General features: G+C 39.7%; 2 protein-coding genes across 2 annotated transcripts; one reads left to right on the top strand and one right to left on the bottom strand.

Moving 5' to 3' along the window:
- The first annotated feature begins 1,706 nt into the window (after nt 1–1,706).
- LOC122291481 lies at nt 1,707–7,283 on the top strand. The gene is made up of 7 exons (XM_043099213.1): nt 1,707–3,875; nt 4,128–4,256; nt 4,338–4,529; nt 4,625–4,680; nt 4,853–5,120; nt 5,224–5,279; nt 5,433–7,283. The coding sequence occupies exons 1-7, from the start codon at nt 1,731–1,733 to the stop codon at nt 6,844–6,846; spliced, it is 4,260 nt and encodes a 1,419-aa protein (XP_042955147.1). The 5' UTR covers nt 1,707–1,730; the 3' UTR covers nt 6,847–7,283.
- Nucleotides 7,284–7,481: 198 nt separating this feature from the next.
- LOC122292813 (1-acyl-sn-glycerol-3-phosphate acyltransferase 3-like) lies at nt 7,482–13,172 on the bottom strand. Its single transcript, XM_043101335.1, has 11 exons — nt 12,978–13,172; nt 12,009–12,131; nt 11,380–11,419; nt 11,192–11,265; nt 10,463–10,522; nt 9,499–9,576; nt 9,252–9,410; nt 8,782–8,907; nt 8,368–8,460; nt 8,066–8,152; nt 7,482–7,980 (listed from the first exon to the last, which is right to left on the bottom strand). The coding sequence occupies exons 1-11, from the start codon at nt 13,056–13,058 to the stop codon at nt 7,759–7,761; spliced, it is 1,143 nt and encodes a 380-aa protein (XP_042957269.1). The 5' UTR covers nt 13,059–13,172; the 3' UTR covers nt 7,482–7,758.
- Between the last annotated feature and the right edge of the window lie 2,594 nt (nt 13,173–15,766).

The raw sequence follows: 15,766 nt of genomic DNA, 5'->3' as shown, positions 1-15,766 counted from the left end.
CCATCTCGACTTGTCTATGAGACACCAATCCACACCACTCCCACCCTCCAAAAGAGGGAAAGGACTCACTACCCTACTCCTCCAAAAGAGGAAAGGGACTCACTACCCTACTCCTCTAAAAGAGGAAAGGGACTCACTACCCTATTCCTCCAAAAGAGGAAAGGGAATAATCTATTTCAATTTATTTCCATTACCCTAATAAAATCTACTAACAACCGTAACTGAAAAAGTAAAACGAAGTAGCATAGTACATCACTACCCAACCCCACTAACTGCACCGTATACTCTGTGCTACTCTAACCCACTGACTGCAACGTTCTCTCCACTAACAGAACAATTATCTGTTGCATATGCTCGTTTCCGTGCCCATGCCCGTTGCTGCCCATGCCCAGGAAAAACCAGCCCCGTCGCCATCTCCTCTCACATGCACATGCACATCTTCAACTTCGTTTATGCACCGAAGCCCAGAGGCCAAACAACCTCCTCCTCTTCGTTCAGACCTCATGCGCAGAGCCACCGAGAGCTTTATTCCATACACACACAAAAACCAACTAGACTAACCAGATTTAATGCAAGAAATAAAAGAAGAAAAACAAACAAAACCGCCTGACTTTGATTCAAAAAAGCTTCGACCATCATCCCCAAAAACATCCACCATGAACTCATGCCAGATTCCACCCCAAAGATGCTTTATCCCCTCCATACCGCTCGGCATGCATCCCCCAAAAAAACCTCTGTTTTCCATGGTTAAAACAGAGTATAAATACCCCATGGAGAAGCACCCCAAAACAGTAAGCAAATGTCCATCTCCCGAACAGCAACTGACCGAGCCACACCGTGAACCCGCTGCCATCCCCTCAGAAGACCAACACCACATGGTCAGGGACGCCGGCCATACATATCCGAAAATTCCATTTCCCACCGAGAATGACTCTCCGCCCAAACTGGGTGAAATGATATGGGTAAGGACACGGACCCAGGCCTTGTGATGGTCTTTCAAACAGAGCAAAAAACTCAGCAAAAACAAGACAGAGCAGCTCTTATTAAAAGCATCCCCGAATGTCGAGGCCCATACCATGACCACGGCCAAGAACAACGTCGAGGCCCTCCTTCACCACCGTGCAAGCATCACTCCGCCCACTACGAGATATAAAAGGAAGGATGGCTTCGGGCTCCTTGACCGGGAGGATGGCTTCCACCTCCAAACTAACACTTTCTTGTAAACGTAAAAACACACAAACAGAAAAAAGGAACAGGAAAAGACCTTAAAACTAAGAGGGAAACATAGAGATGGCTAGGCTCCCACCTCCCTCAGATGAAACTCGGCCTTAGTTGTTCTAGAGAGATGGAGGAGCTTCTCTCTCTACTATTAATCTCTTAAAAGTTGATTTATAGTTAAGTAATGATAGATATAATTTTAATGCTTAAAACTATCACGCACTCTTTTATATTATCTATTAATAAATAGATAAATAAAGATAAAAAAGTAAAAGAGTAATTATTAAGTGTTTTTAAAATGTAATTACTTGATATTTTATTTTATTATAGAATTAAAACTAATATTTATATAAATTAATTTAATTACATGAGATGCAAATTTTTCGAAAAATAAATGGATAAGTTTCTCATCGGATTTTATTAACCTATTTACTAATCCAAACTCATTATTTTAATTTTTTAAAAAAAAATTTAAAAACCCCCCGCTTTTTTCTCAATTTCCCTCCAAGAATATGGCCCACAAGAATTTTTCCCCTGCCTCGCGCCACAAACAAGCGTCCCCTGCACCGTCTTCATCCCCCGATCCGCCTCTGTCCGATGATTCTCCGGCCATGTATCGGGGTGAATACGAGGGGGCCGTCGGTGCTGTCATGTTTGGGGACCATGCCAGAGCCTTGGAGCTCGTCGATGACGCCATTTCCCGCTACCCGGATTCGGCGCTTCTACACTGCACCCGAAACGTCATTTGCTACAGAGCCGCTTCCTTGATCAGAGACTATAAGTTCAAGGTTGAATACCTGAAGAAAGCGGCCGAGTTCGCAGGCCTTGCCCTCGCTGTGGCACCGAACTCCATCTCCTGCGCTAGACTGAACGTCACCACGCTTTTCGAGCTGACGGAGATCGCCTCCCCTAGTTCAGTTTCCAATTACGAAGAAGTAATCCGGCATTGCGAGAACGCTTTGATGTTAAAAAACCCAGCGGACCCCCTCGAGGGTCGCTTGGGAAAGACCAAGGCTGAGCGAGTCTTGTCGGTGAGAAAGGCCTTCGTAATGGTCATCGAGAAGGCCAAGACGAGGATCAGTCTTCTTGGAGGTGGAAATAGTAAGGACTGGTTGAAGAAGCTTGTAGAGAATGATCTTCTGTCGGGCATAAAAAAGGGTTTTGAAAACATGGAACGGTTAAGGAAAGAGATCACAGATCCGATGCCGCTGAAGGTCAAATTTCCAGCGTCGAGTCGAGCCTCGGGGGATGATCGGTTCACGGAGAAGAGAAAGAAACAAAATCTCAAGAAACTGATGTCCAGCGTCGGCAATACAGGTCGAGTCAGGACTTACTGGAACAACATGGATATCAAAGAGAGGAAGGAATTATTCACTATAGGAATAGAAGATCTCATAGCGTATTTGGATAAGAACAAGCTGGCGATGGTGAAGGAGGCTTTGGTGGAAGCGATAGATTTCGCTAAAGTGACAAAGAAATGGAAGTTTTGGGAGTGTTGTTGTTGCGAAGAAAGGTTTTCGGTCGATGAATCCAATTTGGACCACATTGGGAATATGCATGTAGCTCCCCTGTACGAGAACATACAATCCGCTGCTCCGGAATTATTAGCTCCTGACTTGGCACATAACATGCTTCAAGCTGATGTATGGAAGCCTGTGGATTCTATTTCTGCGGCCAAGATTATGGAAGACCTGCCGTCTACTGCAGATAATGGCTCTGAAGGTTTTACTGTTAGTCAGTGGCCTTATTGTGATGATAGAAAGCGCGCTGATATCATCGAGAAAATTCGCTCATGCCTGCAAATGTTTATGCAAATAAATTGTCTTGCTTCTAGCCATCTCACCATGCTTCTGACCATGACAATGGACATGCTGCAAAATCGCATCCCAAGATCGATTCTCGAGGATCATGGACTGCACCAGACACTCCGCTCGATATGCTTATTGGAAGTGCCGGAACTTGAACACGTTCTTGATTGCTTGGAAGATCTGGCTGGTGCTTGCCCGTTGCGTTTACTTTGTGAGCGTTTCTCGATAGAAGAATCGGTAGGTTATCAGGGACCTTGCATTAAAGAGAGGATTGTTTTCAGCAGCGACTTCTCTTGCCTCCATCTGGATGAGCGATTGCTGCGAGGACGGATTGATGCCCCGGATGATGGGATAGCAGTGGCTTCAACTATTGCGGAGGATTGTGGTAATGATGAGGCAGAGCTGTCTGCAGATAGTGACGCTATTGTATATGAATTATGCGTTGGAGTTCCTAAAATTGGGGAGCAGTGGAAGGAATGGACAAGTATGAGAGAACCCACCAAAAGTCAGGGAAAGGATTTGATGAAGATCCTTGAGACGGAATTGTTTCGTGAGCAGTTAATGTTAGCCAGAAAACTCAGGATTTTGAGATACGAGAACACATTGCTTAGTGTTGAGAGAATATGTGTCGAGGAAAATAGGAAAAGGGAACTAATTCCAGATTACGACCCACAGAGTTTTGAGTCTCTATTGTCGAAGAGGAAGAAGGAGCTTGAGATGGAGGGTGATGCTGCGATAGATAGCACAAGCAATGAGATGGATATCATACTTGGTATTCTAGAAGAAGCACAAGCAGACTCTGACATAAACAAAGCAATTCAGAATCAGAGGGAACATATATCTCGAGAGGTGGGTAATGGTAAACTACTAATTTATTCCTATCTTTTTCTCGGTGAAGGCTACTTATACAATCTATATCTCTGTGTTTAATTGATTTACGAACATGTGAATTGTTCCAAGTTATTTGGGAAAATTCATGTTTTCTCTGTGGTTCTTGGGTGTGATGTGTTGCTTTTTGAACTATATAATATTCAAAATTAACATGAAGATAAAATGAGATATTTTTGTTCCCTTTTTGTCTCACAAAGTCAAGTGTTTCAGGTTTACAGACTTGATGTCATAATCCTAGCGACTAAATTCGCCCTCGGGCAGACGGGGAAGAAAATTTGGAGCGTTTTAGTTCATGACTATCGGTTCATTATCGTTCCCCTGTTGAAGTCATTTGTGCAGGTTTGTGTTGGCTTCATAGGGACGTCTAACTTCTTGTCGGTCAATGTGTTTATGGTTTTGGGATGAATTTCTGCTTTCTAGGCACGCCTACAGGATATGGTTGACAAAGATGCTGCAGAGAAGTCTAGTACTGCAGCAGAAGCTCTGTTAGCAGAGCTTGCCGTCGATGCCAAGAAAAACACTGATAAAGGAGGTGTTGGTTCGAAAAAAGGAGACGGAAAGTCAAAGCGTAAAAAGAAGGGAAAATATCACAGCAAGGCCAAAAATTCTGAGGTCTGAATTACTGGTTTTGTTCTATTTCTTTCTATCGTGTCAATTAGCGTTCTTGTGTATTGAATCTTTTGTGTAAACTGATTTCTTAATTGTAGGGAACTGGTGGCAGTGAGGAGCGGCATCCATTTAATCCCAAAAATATGGAACAATAGTAAGTCTTTGTTTTGTTTTTCCTAGCACAATTGCATTGTGAAACTTCCTCTCTTTCTCTTTTGCTAAAACACGTGTACATTGCTTAAAATTTGTCAGCGTGAGTGTCCACATTTTTCTGTAAAGCTCAATGTGTTTTCATTTTTGTTATGCTTCAATGACATCCCCATAAGCCCGGATGAATTGGAGCAAGGGGAACAAGAAAATGTTGGTGAACATGTTGGTCCAAGTAAGCAGGAACAGGAAGAAGAACGCTTACAGGATATGGCTGACAAAGATGCTGCAGAGAAGCCTACTACTGCAGCAGAATCTCTGTCAGCAGAGCTTGCTGTCGATGTCAAGAAAAACACTGATAAAGGAGGTGTTGGTTCAAAAAAAGGAGAGGGAAAGTCAAAGCGCAAAAAGAAGGGAAAATATCATAGCAAGGCAAAGAATTCTGAGGTTTGAATTACTGGTTTTGTTCTATTTCTTTCTATCATGTCAATTAGCGTTCTTGTGTATTAAATCTTTTGTGTAAACTGATTTCTTAACACCTGTATTGTAGGGAACTGGTGGTAGTGAGGACCGGCATCCCTTTAATCCCAAAAATGTCGAACAATAGTAAGTCTTTGTTTTGTTTTTACCACCATAATTGCTTTGTGAAACTTCCTTTCTTTTTTGCTAAAACACATGTACATTGCTTAAAATTTGTCAGCGTGAGTGTTCACATTTTCCTGTAAAGCTCAATGTGTTTTCATTTTTGTTTTGCTTCAGTGAGATTCCCATAAGCCCGGATGAATTGGAGCAACGGGAACAGGAAGATGTTGGTCCAAGTAAGCAGGAACAGGAAGAGGAACTTCAGCGTGAGGATATGGAGGTAGAAAGAAAGCTTGAGGAAGTTTTGGAGTTTCAGAGGAAGTTCGAGGATGAGGCTAAACAAAAGCGCCTTGCTGAAAAAGCAAAGATCGTGGGGGGAACCAGTGCTGAAAATGTTGCGGAGGATGTGCATGTTGTCTCCTCCAAACTTAGCGAAGATGTTGGTCCAATGGAGCAGGGGAAGGAAGAGGAACTTCACCATGAGGATGAGGAGGTACAAAGAAAGATTGATGAAGCTTTGGAGTTTCAGACCAAATTAGAGGCCGATGGTAAACAAAAGCGCCTTGCTGAAAAAGCAAAAATTATGGAAAATGTTGCAGAGGATGTACCTGTTATCTCCTCAAGACCTGGCGAAAATGTTGATCCAAGTGAGCTGGAACACGAAGAAAAATTTCAGCTCGAGGGTGAGGAGGTGCAAAGAAAGGTTGATAAAGCATTGGAGATTTATTTGAAATTTGAGGAAGAGGTTAAAAGAAAGCTCCGTTCTGAAAAAGCAAAGATTGAGGAATATGTTGTAGAGGAGGTGCCTCTAGTCTCCTCTGAACCTGGTGAAGGTGTTGGTCCAAGTGAGCAGAAACAGAAAGGGGAACTTCAGTGTGGGGATGAGGAGCTGCAAAGAAAGCTTGATGAAGCTTTGGAGTTTTATTTTAAATTTGAGGATGAGGCTAGACGAAAGCGCCTTGCTGAAAAAGCAAAAATTATTGAAAATGTTGCAGAGGATGTGCCTGTAATTTCCTATGAACCTGGTGGTGAAGGTGTTGAACTTGATCCAAGTGACCTGGAACAGGAAGGGGAACTTCAGCATGGGGATGAGGAGGTGCAAAGAAAGGATGAGGCTGGACGAAAGCGCCTTGCTGAAAAAGCAAAAATTATTGAAAATGTTGCAGAGGATGTGCCTGTAATTTCCTATGAACCTGGTGGTGAAGGTGTTGAACTTGATCCAAGTGAGCAGGAACAGGAAGGGGAACTTCAGCATGGGGATGAGGAGGTGCAAAGAAAGGTTGATGAAATAAATTTTGAGGATGAGGCTGAACGAAACCGCCTTGCTGGAAAAGCAAAGATTATGGAAAATGTTGCAGATGATGTGCCTGTAATCTCCTCTGAACCTGGTGAAGATGTTGGTCCAAGTAAGCAGGAACGGGAAGAGGAACATCAGCGGGTGGATGAGGTGCAAAGAGAGCTTGATGAAACTTTGGAGTTGCAGAGCGAAATTGATAACGAGGCTGAACACAAACTTGATGAGCTAGAAAAGAATGTAGGTGGACCCAGTGAGAAGAATGTGGGAAGGTGGTTTTGCTGCCATCTCCAGTGAACCTAAAGAAGATGTTTGTTCTATATTAAACAGCGATAGGTGGAACAAGCGAGTAGTATCCATTTTGGTAGTCTTGACTACCGGACAAAGTTTTCACAGGCTGAGCAGTAGAGATCGGGTTAAGAAATAAGTAAATGAACTTGGAGAACTGCAGCACTTGAAGCACATGAAGCTGACTAGCTTAGATAGCTAGAAATAGCATATTGTACTTCTTATGGGTAAAAAAAATTCTAACTAAACTTTCACTTGTAAAGAATTAAAGCATAGATGTATACTTCTCAAACATGACAGTTCTCTGGACCCATTTCACTTGCATATGGCTTCAATTTGCCACTGCATAGGAAAGGGGGCCTAATGGGTTCAATACTGTATAGGCAGAGAAAATGAGAGTAATAATAATAATAATAATAATAAAAGGGAAAAGTTTGTTCTGGTTTTTGAGAATTTCTGATTGCTGGGTTTCCTTTATTAATGCTGCACATCCAAAGTCTATCCTGTATAGTTGGGGAAAAACAGTGTTAATTGGTTTTTGTTTGTAACTGCATTACAAACGCAATCTGTGGCATAAATAATGGATTGTCCATTATAAGGGCTGCCTCAGTAAGTCGAGGGTTGCCTTAATAAGACCTGATGGATGGCAGAAAATAGCAGCTGTAAATATTGCATTCCAGATTTTTAACTAATCACCACTGCTTTTATGCACTGAAAACAAGGTTCTGTAATGCTAATCATACAAGGTGAAAGAGTTTTAACCTCTATTGGTAGGCTCAACAGACTCACATGTAAGCTATGCATATATACTACATTTTTCAAACCATATTTAACAGGGGAATAGGTAGATTGACCAATTCCAAGGATGATATCAGAAGAGTTTTCTGATCACAGAAGAAATAGCTACAGATAATTGAGTAATTATTTCTGAAGAAGCCGCTCTTCCATTGGGTCTTGTGTCACTGTATTGACAGGGGTAGAATGCTCGGACTCAGAGGATTGGATGAGAATTTGCATAACAATGGTAACGAGGACCAAGAATATGGCTGAAAATGCAATGCCTTCCCATGAGGATAGGAGAGAAGACCATTGAAAGAGTTTGGTTATACCATATACAAGGACACATATCCAAGATATGACAACCTATTTGCAAAACAAAATGAGATTATAGATTGAGAAAACGGATGCTATCATTAATTTTCTTTAAATTATTAGAAGGGTATCTTACAAAGAAAGATTTTTTTGGTCGACCAATGTCGTGCTGAGGTAAGTCACTGAAAGAGTCCATACAAAAGTATCTCTCCAATACAGCATCCTGGAAGGTTTGAGAAAAATGAAGAAAGAAATAAAGAAAAAGTGAATATATATTATATACATTAATTAAAAAAGAAACCTAGAATGATGGCTGGTAAGATTAGCAATATAAAATAAAGCATGCACGAGGTAGATTCAGATTGGTCCACTAAAGAATTTTCCAGCAAATCTAGCTCAAACATCTCAACAATTATATTGAAACATCAATGTCCATACCTTTGTAACAAATTGATCTTTACACCATTGTCCAATGCCATCAGCTGTTTCTGGCAACTCCTGCATTGGATGTCTCCTGATTTGCACCTTCATCTGTAAAAGAAAAAAGTGACACCAATTATTAATTGGAAGATAATATTCTCACCATTCTGGTCCCAATTTCCAAACCAGCCTTTTTAGATCAAAGTATCCATCTTGTGTGCGCTACTAGAAACAAACCCAGGACTCAGTCTGTGCATGTCAGTTACAGGAATTTCTTTGCCGTTTCTGCTGGGCTAAGATGAGCATAAAAACTTGACCCCTATCTGGTCATATGATTTCAACATTGGTAAATGAATCAATGAATCCACTACAGTACTATCAAGTAATATTAAGCTGTTAAATGAAGTAGTAGTCTGGTTTTTATCTTCATACCACAGAAGATTGTCTTCTACATATTCCCAACATTGTAGGTCGAGGCTGGTTTTTGGAAACGGCCACTGTACAATCATAAATTGCTGGAACAAACGAGCGCATATGCGTTACAGCTGAAACAAAACCCTGAGAGAAATTTAAGGCAATGTCAAAGGTAGATATATGAGATGACAAGAAAAACAAATGAAGACAAAAGAATAAATGGCAAAATCCACATGCCATTAGATGTACCAGTAATTTTCTAACCCACATGGCTTATAGCTAATTTCAGATTAGATTTCATTTCTTTTTGCAATTAAAGTATTTTCCCTTCTTTCTACAAGGGAAAAATAAAATAACAGACCAATTACAATAGCCCCAGCCTAAAAGGAAAATTCCTGTAAAAACTTTTACAGAGCAAACAACAGACACTATATGACCAAAGAATTAGTTAGTATGAAAATCTTAGGAAAATTTTATACTAAATTCACCTTAGTTCGGGGAATCAAAACGTTCCTAGGAACAGGCAATCCTCTTGAAGCAGCATACCTCTGAGCTGCTAGTAACTTTTCCTCTGTGTAGCGAGTTCCCTCCACAAAAAGAGCCAACCAAAAAGGCAAGGAAAAATCCTCCAGTTTTTGAAAACCTGACTGCAGCAAAGAACCATATAGGATATAAATGTGACACACCATTCAATCCTGATGTATTCGTGTTCTTTCAAACGAATCAAAGGGATACCTGCAATGTGCCTTTATCCTTGGCCCAGCTTCTTTCCAGAAAAACGTAGTCAGAAAACCACATTGACCAACCTATGATCTGCATAAATTTACCATTTCCTATAGCCCTTTATTAAAAGAACATAAAAAAGACACATAAACTATGACCTGCTACTTCAAATAAGAAAGGTAGGCAAATAATTCAACCCGGTCGAAAGATTTGCCAATGAATAAACCGGACAGTAAATATAATTTCCAAGTAACTTATTGTGGAGGAGCGATCACTGGAGTTTAATGATAGGATGATTCAAAACAATTATTACAACAGGGACTACAGTGGGGGTTTTGATGATTCAATTGATCTAGAAGAATTTGGGGCAGAGGGAGTAAATATGTCATAAGCTAGCAACAGTAAAGAGAAGAAAGTAGATGAGTAATGCATTGAATAAGGAATAGGGAAGTTTCACAATACTACAGGGACATGTTGAAGTGTAACAGAATTTCACAATACATAAACAAAGGAAAATCTACTAGCGGTATGTAAAAGTTTATGAGTTTTGTTCTTTCAGCCTCCAGCAAATGAATTTCAACTTAAATAAACGAAATAATTCGCTTTGCACTTATTGCAGTTCAGGCAGGTTTTAGTTTCCTCAGATACAACTACTAGAAGTCCAGGATGTATTTTTTTTCCCAATCAAATTGTTCAGTCAAATCAATGTGGCAGAACTAGTATGTTTTCTCTTTCACTTCATCAGTTACATCCAACAATACTTTCAATGGTATCACCCTCGCTAAAATATAAACAGAAGGCCTAGAAATCTTTGCATGAATTATCTTGAGTGCGACTACCTTCATCAATGAAGCTGGATTTGCTAATTGCCAATGAAAGCTAAAATAAACATTCAACTGAAATCCTTTTGTTTTTGGTATATTTTTTCATGACTTTTCACTCTTCAAATTCAATGCAAAGGAATATTAGAACTCACAGGAAGACATTTTACTTCTTTCTTCATGATGGCTAGTGTACTACCGAGGCAGCCGGTACGCTGTAATAGTTAACACCAATAAGAAAAATAAAAGGAGCAGTGAACCATGCATGCTTTAAGAAGTATGGTTTCTATATAAAATGAATGAAAAATAATGTTCCAATTTCAACCTAGACTCTAAGCATATTTATTACTCAATTGAACTAAGGTTTGTCGTAAGAATATGGCAACATGGTATTTTTACATTAACATAAAATATGTTAAATCAATATAATATATATATATATATATATGTGCATGCACTACGGAGCATACAACATGCTCATGTTAATCTATATGTACTATGTTTCTTTCATCTTCTTCTTCGTTTTTTTTAATAAATTCAGTCCATCATGAGGAACAAATGTCTTTAGACAAAAACTTTCAAAAATAGATACATGAGCCAACTTTTACCTAAGCTTGTGCTTTTCTTAGACAAAGGAAGAGGGCAAGAGTGGTGTTTTGATGAGTTGAGCAATTGAGTTTTGATGTTAAACTAGCTATTCTAGATATGGTGCTTACATGGCATGCACTCAAATTATCTCCTGATCAGAAACTCCAAATTTTCTCCATAAATTGAGACAATTTTTAGGCTTCTAGCAGAATTTTGAAAAATAGAAATATTAGGCAGCTATGGGCACGATATTGTAGGAGAGTTGCATCTAGATTCTAGTTCTCAAGTGTAAGCACCTGAGCCAAGACCCATCCAACAAGCCAATCAATGTCGCTTCTATGATTGCATATGAGAAGTGCATGTTCTTTACCTGAATATATCTCAAATAAAAGGTCATTCACCATATGTTAAATTGGCAACCATTTTCACAATTGGAAAAAATAAAAAAAATAAAAAGTAGAGATCGAGGAAAGTTTCATATTACCCAGTAATTGGAAGGTTTCGGAATCTGTATATAACTCAACCTGCAGCCAGAAAGTCTAACTTGTTAGACTGCAATGCGGATATAAAAACACTAGTAGATGCAAATAGTGAGGAAATCCAAGTGTGTCCCTGGATCGATGTGACACACTTGGATTATAACAAGATTCAAAACAAATTCTCAATCTCTCAAGCTATAGTGGTTTTAGTGTTAATGTAGCATGTAAGTGGATATCTGTACATGAACAGAAAAAACATATACGTGATGACATAATTTAATTCAACATCTTGGAAAATTACTAACAAATTCTACAGAGCTTGCTAGCACCCACGAAACAAACAGTGCTGTGAACTTATAATTGAGAGTAGGAGTACAAGTTGTCTCAGCTGCCAGCATATATCATATTTAGCATTCTTCAAATTATAAGAATAACCTAACAATATCCAGTGGCATAGTTTCTTGTCCCACAAATTAATCTAAGCTTGTCAACTCTCTAATCGCCTGTCAATATATTATGAATTAAGCTTACATAACCAATCTGGGATGCATGCATTTAAATAATATATATGTAAATAAATATGAATTCAAATGAGCAAATATTGAATAAACAGTTTTAAGAAAGAAATAATCACCTTGAAACCAGCCCACCAATCAAAGAGCCATACAAGCTCTAACCACAGCAATTCTGCAACTACTTTGTTTGTCCTTCTATACATATTTTTTGATATCGGACGAACAAGGATGTAGAGAACTGCCTGAAGAAGAAATGTATATGCATGAATGCTACCACAGCACTACAACTTGTGCAGAAATTTTAGGAACAGTAGTTAATTTGTTCAAGCATACCCACTATAGCTCATAGCCTCATAACTCCTTCAAGAAACTCATTTAAGGTAATTTTTTTGTGACCTCTAAATTATACTTCAACTTACAACTTTATCATTTATATGATATCATATAAATTAACCCAAAAAGGAATTCAAGTCATGATCTTTCATATCATTATGAAACCGGCAGGCATCAGTGCTGTGGTATCAGCTAGCTCCAATTCATTTCAAGGACTCAAATACCATTAAGATTCAGTGCATGCACGTTGGAGCCATTCAATTACCGTGGAACTTTCCAATATGCCATGCATGCTGCATGCATGAAATATCTCAACAAGCAAGTAGTTGAGTAAATATCTCAGTTATTCATATTTTTATTTTCTTTTATTCTTTTTCCAATGACCAGATTATTGATTCAAATGCTAGCTCTGTTTATTTGTAGAAGGAAAGATGCAATGTAATCGTTTATTTTTTATTTTTTAATTATTATTATTATTATTTTTTTATTTATTTTTTTTTTGGTCTAACATTAACCAATCTTCCTTCAAGGTAGAAGGAGTAGAATCAGAATCTTATTAATAATTCGAAATAGAAATAGAAACTACCAAACGTAAGACAACAAAAATGAGAAAAAGTCTTTCCGAAAGAATCCCGAAACTGGAAAACAAGCTAAATTATACGTAGCAAAAGACACGTACGAAAACAAACGAATAAAAATATTGGAAAATAATTTGACATGCATAAACAAAACCAAATGGTTATTACAGTAAATACCTGAATGAGATTGACAATGAGGCCTGAGAGAATGAGAATTATGCCCAGAGGAACAACAACAAGCACAGCTGGGATCGCCATGCCTTAAGCCCTGCCTGCTATGGGATAGAGAACGAAGAAAAGACAACTGAGAGAGAGAGAGAGAGAGAGAGAGAGAGAGAGAGAGAAGAATGATTCCAAAAACGAAGAGTTTGTACAATATTGGTAGGGCGAACGAAGGAAGATTTTGGTGCCGATTCGTGTGCGTTTAAGGGTTGCATGGAGCGCTCGGTTTTTTGGCAACTAGCTGAGATATTGCTAAAACTTGCCATTTTGGCTCTTGAAAATGAAAGCCAACCATGCATGCACGTTGCTCGGTCTCCACAAACCTTTTTTGTGAATGGTCCGTACGTGTAGATCTCTAGTCTTATCCTTTTGACTTATGTACTGTACGTGCAGTGACTCCTGTCGACCTATTTATAGAACTCTTTCGTCCAAAAATTTTCAACGCTACATAAAGTGCCTATCGATCAAATGGCAAATCTTGTTTCAATGATTTTTGTTATTTCCCCGTTAAAGTTGACGGTATTCGCCTAAATTCGTCCGTAGACTATGAATGTAACGAGCGTATGAAAGTTATTACGGATCAAACATCGTATTTGAATTAAACTTCATTAAATATTGTATTTTGATTGAAACGAAGTTATCAACCCCACCGAAGGACCCTGTTTTTGCATCTCAAAACAGAGTACCACTCAACCAGTTCGGTGCCACTAGCCACGGCAAGTGAAGTCTTAGGGACCTCAATATGTTGGAAAACCCCACAAGTATGAAATGGAATTTGCATATGCAGCTACCTACCCAGCCACCCACCCACTCTACCGTAATTCTGCAGCAAATATTGACCAAGAGAGTTCTTGATCAAGCTGCACCGAAAGAAGACTTGAAAATTGCATGTGTCTTGTCCCCCATGGTTCTCCTATAAAAGGAGATGAATTCTGAAGATAAAAATCATCCTCACTGAGGTGAGAGATCGGGCAGAGGGCTGAGGGCTGAGGGCGAAATTTGGGTTCTAGGGAAATCCAGAACGGAGTGCCATTTGAGAGATAGAGATTGTTCACGAGTGTTTGTAATTTTGTACAAACATATTGAAAATATTGAATTTCCGCTTCAGTGGACGTAGGCAAGTTGTCAAACCACTTAAATATTATTTCTCTATCGTCTTGTGTGATTTTTGGATAGGCCGGAGGCACAACAATTGGTATCAGAGCTTTGATTTCGTACTGTCTAGAAAAATCAAGTTAATTAAAATCAACTTTTGACCACACAATGATGTTCCTCGCATCAAGAAGAATCCGTTGCCGCAAACGGCATCAAAAATGGATGCCGGAGGAGCCCATACGCGCCCCTGGAAGTTGGAGAGTGCACAGACGCGCCTAAATCGCGTCAGAGGAAGAAGACGAGTGGGAAACACGCGCCCACGTGCCCCCACTCGCGTCTGGAGGAAGAAGACGCATGGAATACACTCTCCCACGCGCCACCACGCTCAGGCAAGCGCTCCCACGTGCTACTGTAGCGAAAGGCTGATCTGAACCGTCCAAAAGTTGCAGATCGATTTTGGGCTAGATCTAAGCCATTCGGAGTCCGATTTCAACGATCAAATAGTGGTTTCTAACTATTTGAATCATTCCAGACTCATCCGTATAGTTGGAATGTTGAGATTCACCATCGGTACATTCGATCTGAACCGTCCACGTGTTGTAGATCATTTTGAGCTAGATCCACGCCAGTTGAAGTTCCATTGCGATGATCAAATAGTGCTGACAAACTATTTGGATCATTCCGAACTCATCGGTACGGTGGAAATGTTGAGATTCACCATCGGTACTTTCGATCTAAACCGTTCATAGTTGCAGACCAGTTGTGGGCTTGATCGTAGCCAGTCGGAGTCGTGACGGACTCATTTGTTTTGGGCTTGATCGTAGCCAGTTGGAGTTGTGCCAGACTCATTTGTTTTGAGCTTGATTTAAGCCAGTTGGGATCGTGAAGTTTGAGGAGCAAACTTCAGATCATTGGACGATGCTGATTAACTTGTTATATCAGCAGGTTTTGGCAGTCATACAATTCATGGAGCATATTGTTATTAAGAGGAGAACCGCATCGGATCTCATTGTGGCTTTCTTTGAAAAGCCAGTTGCAAATAACAAAGTGCTGATGAAGAAATTGTTCAACTTCAGAAAAGGTAGAAGGTACTATTGTTGCCCAATAGTATTTGGCGTTGCGGTCAAAAAGTTGGGAGGTCATGAGAATGGCTATGAGTAATTATGCAAAGAAGACGAAGTTGAAGAGATCTTATCCTAGATGAGAAGGTACACAGAAGAAATTCTGGCAAGATCTCGAGTTTGTGGCAAGACAGACCACAAGAAACTGCTAAAATTAGGAGAAAACTGAGAATGATGTTGTGAATATGGTGATTGAAGAAATACAAGACGTTGTATTTCTTGCAATGCACAATGCTGTTAAAGACAGCTTGAAGACAACAGTCATTCAGGTGTGTTTTCTCAAAAGAGCGTGGAAGGTCACAAATGATTTATTGGTCTTGGCTTGTGGTAATAGTCGTGTGAATTAGATAAGGACATGAAGAAATCTCCCTAGACCACGACATGAAGCAAAGTTGTGAGAGATGGGAATAGAACGTCAGATGTTCCAGGGACGTCTACACCTAAAGTTGATGATCACATAACTGCCAAAACGATCAGACATCCATGGTGGTTACTACCTTAAATTATATCCTGCTGAATGAAGGTAGT

Source organism: Carya illinoinensis, chromosome 13 (genome assembly GCF_018687715.1).
Source record: "Carya illinoinensis cultivar Pawnee chromosome 13, C.illinoinensisPawnee_v1, whole genome shotgun sequence".
NCBI classification, from domain to species: domain Eukaryota; kingdom Viridiplantae; phylum Streptophyta; class Magnoliopsida; order Fagales; family Juglandaceae; genus Carya; species Carya illinoinensis.
The sequence above is the reverse complement of the archived record's forward strand: the minus strand, read 5'-3'. Positions and strand labels throughout refer to the sequence as shown.

Coding starts and splice junctions, on each gene's coding strand:
- LOC122291481 (XM_043099213.1), top strand. CDS start 1,731: ATGGCCCACAAGAATTTTTCCCCTGCCTCGCGCCACAAACAAGCGTCC. Junction 4,530..4,624: donor GCAAGGCCAAAAATTCTGAG/GTCTGAATTACT, acceptor TCTTAATTGTAG/GGAACTGGTGGCAGTGAGGA. Junction 5,121..5,223: donor GCAAGGCAAAGAATTCTGAG/GTTTGAATTACT, acceptor CCTGTATTGTAG/GGAACTGGTGGTAGTGAGGA.
- LOC122292813 (XM_043101335.1), bottom strand. CDS start 13,058: ATGGCGATCCCAGCTGTGCTTGTTGTTGTTCCTCTGGGCATAATTCTC. Junction 11,420..12,008: donor ATTGGTGGGCTGGTTTCAAG/GTGATTATTTCT, acceptor TTCTGGCTGCAG/GTTGAGTTATATACAGATTC. Junction 10,523..11,191: donor TTGGATGGGTCTTGGCTCAG/GTGCTTACACTT, acceptor TAACTATTACAG/CGTACCGGCTGCCTCGGTAG.